The sequence below is a fragment of the Asparagus officinalis genome, chromosome 3 (assembly GCF_001876935.1).
Source record: "Asparagus officinalis chromosome 3, Aspof.V1, whole genome shotgun sequence".
Taxonomy (NCBI): Eukaryota; Viridiplantae; Streptophyta; class Magnoliopsida; order Asparagales; family Asparagaceae; genus Asparagus; species Asparagus officinalis.
The window spans coordinates 27,151,869-27,157,137 of NC_033796.1; the positions used below are offsets into that span (position 1 = coordinate 27,151,869).

The following is a 5,269-nucleotide window of genomic DNA, read 5'->3' on the forward strand; positions in this document are numbered from 1 at the left end:
CACCTTATATCCCAAAAAAAGGACAAAACAAAAGAGATGATTTCACAAATCCTAAAAATATATTATTTGTTTATAATTTAGGGATTTAATATCCCAAAATTAATTTTGAAACAAACAAAGTTTATGGAATCCCAAAACTCAAAAAGAGCACTTTTTACATCCTAAAACTTGAAATCCACCATATATCCCAAAAAAAAAAACAAAACAAACACCCCCTTATTGGATTTGTGGATGGGACGTGTCCCTAGCGCCACTCTTATTATTTTGACTCTCAGTGGCTATTCTTTCCCTCCTAGTAGCTTTGCCCAAAATTGGGGGGAAAAGTCTAGTTTTGCTAAAATCTGTTCAGCGATTTTTTAATCAGGTGGATACTTTCTCCTCAAAGTTATTTGTCTGTTTGATTTTTGGATGATTCTAGTCTAAATTGGTGCTCTCGACCTAGGGTTTCTCTTTTCTAAGTTGATTATAGTTTAAAATTTGGGAAATTTAGTCATTTATGGTTTCTTAGATTTCAGGTGGATTCTTTCTTGTGCGTGGATCAGGTATTTGATGATTTAGATATCTTTGTTTTATTTTTGGTTGAAAAGGTTGTATGTTTAAGCAGCAGCATATTAAAATCCAAGTAATTTCCTTATGTTCGTAAAATTAAAGTGCAAAGAGCTGATCTTGGATTCATACAAGTCACTATACCACCAATTTAATACTTACCTGCAAAGAGTTTGTTTTCTCTCTCTTTTCTGGGTCAGTAAAATAGCCAATTTCATGGATTCTAATGATCTAAGGATTTTTTTGTCTCCATAGAAAACTAATCTTCGACTGTATTTAGATGACATTTTAAGTATTCTCTTACATCAGGCAGAATGTTTTTTTTTGGATCAGTTTGTTGCTCCCTTTGTCGTTTGTAGTTAGCTAGGCTATTGATATATCTCCCTTTGTCGTTTGTAGTTAGCTAGGCTATTGATATATTGAGCTTTATTTTCTTTTGCATCTAGATTATTTCCCAATTTTATGCCTTTTTCATTCTCGTAAGTTAGATGCTAGATGTTAGCTGTTCTTTTGTACAGGAGTTTTGTAAATTGAATAAACATATATTCAATTTGTTGAATCATAATTGACTTGGATATATTTTATAACCATTTTCCTGTCCCCATTGCATTTAGTCTCTGTTTTCGTGTTAACTTTATTTATTTATTTTGATAATCTCTATGTATGAGTACTGAAATAAGGTTATGTTTTTATGACATTTGGGTCTAAGCACACCAGTTTTTGATTTTGGATGATCATTCTGATGTGCTAAAAGGGCTGATTTTAGTGTGATATGTTCAGCAATCTTCTGAAGGCTGAACCTTTGCTGTATTATGTTAGGCTCTTCTTTATATGCAAATTTACCTGCACGATCCTTTTATTTTGGACAGCAAGAAATGTCATTCTTTCTTTAGAATATGTGTAGTTTAGAGTTATGTTATCTCTTGGAAGGAATTCAAGACTTGTGTTCCCATCAGGATTGTCTCTCGTATGCTTAATTTTTTAAGTTTATTATTTATTTAGTTTCCTCTCTATTATCCTTCAGTGAGACACCAACATACTTTGATGTTTTTGGTTGATATTGTTATTGGTATTCTGGTCAAACTTTGTTAGGTTTGGTTTACATGCTGGCTAACTTCAGTCGTTATCCAATATGGAAGAAATCACTTAAAATATTTTCCTTTTAGGCTGACTCCAGTTGGAGATGATAAAGATTTGTTTATTCATTTTTTGTTGTGTCCAATTTTTATATTTTGCTTGCAGTTTGGCCTTCCTCAAAATGGACAATCTTTGGCAATTAGGAAATGAGTTTCGAAGCCATTCAAAGGTCACAGAAGACCATAAATGGCTTGCTGTGACTTCAAAACTGGCTGAGCTTACTGGAACCAACTGCGGGCTGACAAACAATTTGTATTACTCGAAGAATCCAGTGGAAGCAAAATCATGGGACAAGCTAGGATTTCAGGAAAATAACAAACTTGAAAGTCTTAATCTTGGTCTTGTGAATCTTGATCTGAAGATAAATGATGTTCCAGTTAAGGCCTCCTTCCGCAATACTATGAATAACATGAACACAGCGTATCAGAAAAGTAATATGAACAATTTCAACAATTCTAAAATGAATAATGGGATTGACAAGCATGCTAATATTAATAGCTCCAAAAATGTCAACAATAATAACTTTAACACCAATAGCAACAACAACAAGAACAACAACAATGTTGCTGATAAGAGGTTCAAGACATTGCCCTCAACGGAGATGCTGCCGAGGAATGAAGTCCTTGGAGGCTATATTTTTGTTTGTAACAATGACACCATGCAAGAGGATCTTAAGAGGCAGCTGTTTGGTAATCTCAGTAATCCTTCACTCTTTTATGCATATTTGTTGACATGAATTTTTTTCGTTCTGTTCTTCATATTTCAGTTTGAGTACAATTTTTTTTCTTGCTTTATATCTCTAATATATGCTAACGTAATGCATGCAGTATAATAGAGAAAATTTGGGCTCATTGGTCCCATATGATTTTATGAATAACATACATGTGTTATTGTGAGGCTCGAAGACTAGGTTCATTTTCATAACTTTAGTTACTCAAACAGGGTTGCAAGGCATTAATTCATGGAAATATTGTAGACGACATAGATCCCCTCCTCAGACAGGCTATGATGTATATTGGCAACTACTTTTCTGAAATGTTTGTACTGATGAATTTGTTGTCGTTTTCTCTAACAACAGAAAACAAGTCTAATGATTGTCTCCATTAAATGTTTTTGAAGGATCTTTTTCCGTTATATTGCTACATATAGAGATGCATTTTAATAGTTATGCTGCATCTTTTTCTTTATTATTTGGCTCTATCCATTACCTTCATATCATAACCATAACCTGATCTGTAATTTTTAATGCTTCATTGTTTTTTCATACTGCAAATAGCTTGGGAGAGTTTTGAGTTTAAGGCTCTATTTTGCAGGATAAGTTTTGCTGGTTATCCACCTGTTTATTAATCTTCTATTTCCAGATTCCGTACTTTCTTTTTTGTATTAAATAAATTGGGATGGCAATGCCTGTTCTATTCCCGTGTTAATGTAATAGTTAATTTAGTTAACTAGTAACTGCATTGTTCAGAACTTGGGTCTTCATTGGAGTATGGGGAGGTAAAGAGAAAGTCAACTTTCTTGCTGAAATGCTTCCTCCACTTATATGTATATAAGTATATTATATGTGTGGGTTAGAAAGCCTTTTGCGATAAAAGCAGGGTTGTCATTGATCTGGCCTATTCTTGTTACTAGCTGGGTTTTTAATGTTCTGCCTAAGCCAATAGGTTACTGGTTACTAATTGTGTGATTGTATTGCGTTTCTTGTTATATTCTGAGGGTAGCATAATACACAATGAACTTATAATTCTTGATTTGTAGGATTGCCTCCACGATATCGCGATTCTGTCCGGGCAATTACTCCAGGGTTACCTCTTTTCCTTTACAACTATACAACTCATCAGCTTCATGGGATATTTGAGGTTTATATGCATCTTTCTTCTGCTTTTTCATTTTTATTTAGTATCGTATTGACTTAACTTCATATACACTATCACTGAACAATTGGCCATTCATATCAGAACCACTTTGTCTATCTTTTGCTCTACAATTTTATAAAAATGCCTACAAACTAAATCTTAACTCCTTTCAGGGTCTATTGCCTTTTCATTCACTTCCTAACTTAAGGGTTTACATAAGTTAATAGATATACTGAGAACCATGGTCATTAAATAGGGATTGCCAGCTGATAATATCCACAAATTTATTTCAAGCTCTCCATTGTTGTATGGTTTCCTAAGGGAAGACTCCATCCCAGTTTGTCTGCTCATACATGTGGATTTTCCCTTTTTCGCGTGTGTTCTTCTTAGACGCTGTTAGATGGTTATTGATCTAAAAAACAAGTCTCTTAAATATTGTCCCGTAATACTAGTGGATGGCAGAGAATTGCTTGTATTAATTGCTAATTTTGAATTAAGTGGCATTCTCTTTACTTGACCTTGCTATTGTTCCTTTCAGGCTGCTAGTTTTGGAGGTTCTAACATTGATCCAACAGCTTGGGAAGATAAAAAATGTAAAGGCGAATCAAGGTTTCCTGCACAGGTAAGATTGTTACAAACTATATTTAACATACTTCTTTTTTTTATTTCCGGCCTTTGTGCTTAAGTTTTCCACTTGACCGACATTAGGTGAGGATCCGTGTTAAAAAGCTTTGCAAGCCTTTGGAAGAAGATGCTTTTAGGCCAGTCTTGCATCATTATGATGGCCCCAAATTTCGTCTTGAACTCTCTATTGCTGAGGTATCATATGCTTTTATTTGTTTTTTTATCATGCACAAGATTTTGGTTTTTCTTTCTGTTTCATAGCTATCTATCAGTATGCTATTTTCTGTGTTCATAAATTTCGTGTTCTTTAGTATTCTGTAATGGTTACTCTGAAAAGAAAATTACATGTGTTATCTTGAAGAAAAACATGATATGATAAATGTAAAAGTATCATTGGCAAATGATCACTGTGGAACGTTTACTGGTCAAGGGTCGTCTTTTCACTCAATGATGTATCAAAGTTCTTGCATTGATGCTTAAAGTAGATCAAGTTACTTTGTTCTTTATGCATCATGTTTCGCCTACCTGAAAACCTCAGCTATATGCGGACATAGTTACTACTAACATCATGTGACTTTTCATACTCTGAACAGCCTTGCTGATACTACACCTGTTGAATTTAACAAGCCCTTATCATCTTTGATATATCTCCTGTCTTTTTTTGTTTATTCTGTCTAATTTTTATATATTATGATCAACTTTTGGGAGTCTACAGCCCCAATTGAATGTTTACCTTACTCTCATCGCTGCTGTTTTGCTATCCCAGACCAAGTTATTATTTTATGTATTTTCACTTCTTGTGCTTCCACAACTGAAATCCACCAGACATTTGATATCTTCAAATGGTTTTCGTAAGATGCAACGTTATTTGTTTGATCATCATACACCTCAAGCACATTTATATTTGACTGACCAACTACTTTGTGCTGTTTGAAGAACACACTTGGACAAATTCACACCCTTAAAACAGACCATTCATTTTGTTAAAGTTGTTTCAATAGATTTGTTTCTTTTATGCTCTTTTTTATCTAATATTGGTGTTGGTGGGTATTATATTTTTGAAGAAATTATGTGTGTGTGTGTGTGGAGGGGGGGGGGGGGGGGGG

General features: G+C 34.0%; 1 protein-coding gene across 2 annotated transcripts in view; it reads left to right on the forward strand.

Moving 5' to 3' along the window:
* LOC109833541 (B2 protein-like) overlaps positions 234–5,269 on the forward strand; it is a 5,648-nt gene continuing 612 nt past the window's right edge. The window contains exons 1-6 of one of the 2 annotated variants that reach the window (XM_020401257.1): positions 251–364; positions 509–542; positions 1,789–2,372; positions 3,442–3,542; positions 4,078–4,161; positions 4,248–4,358. In XM_020401257.1, the coding sequence (XP_020256846.1) occupies positions 1,805–2,372; positions 3,442–3,542; positions 4,078–4,161; positions 4,248–4,358 (864 nt within the window). In that variant the 5' untranslated portion in view covers positions 251–364; positions 509–542; positions 1,789–1,804. Of the gene's footprint in view, positions 365–508; positions 543–1,788; positions 2,373–3,441; positions 3,543–4,077; positions 4,162–4,247; positions 4,359–5,269 lie in introns of both variants that reach the window. The other variant, XM_020401256.1, reaches the window with a different exon arrangement.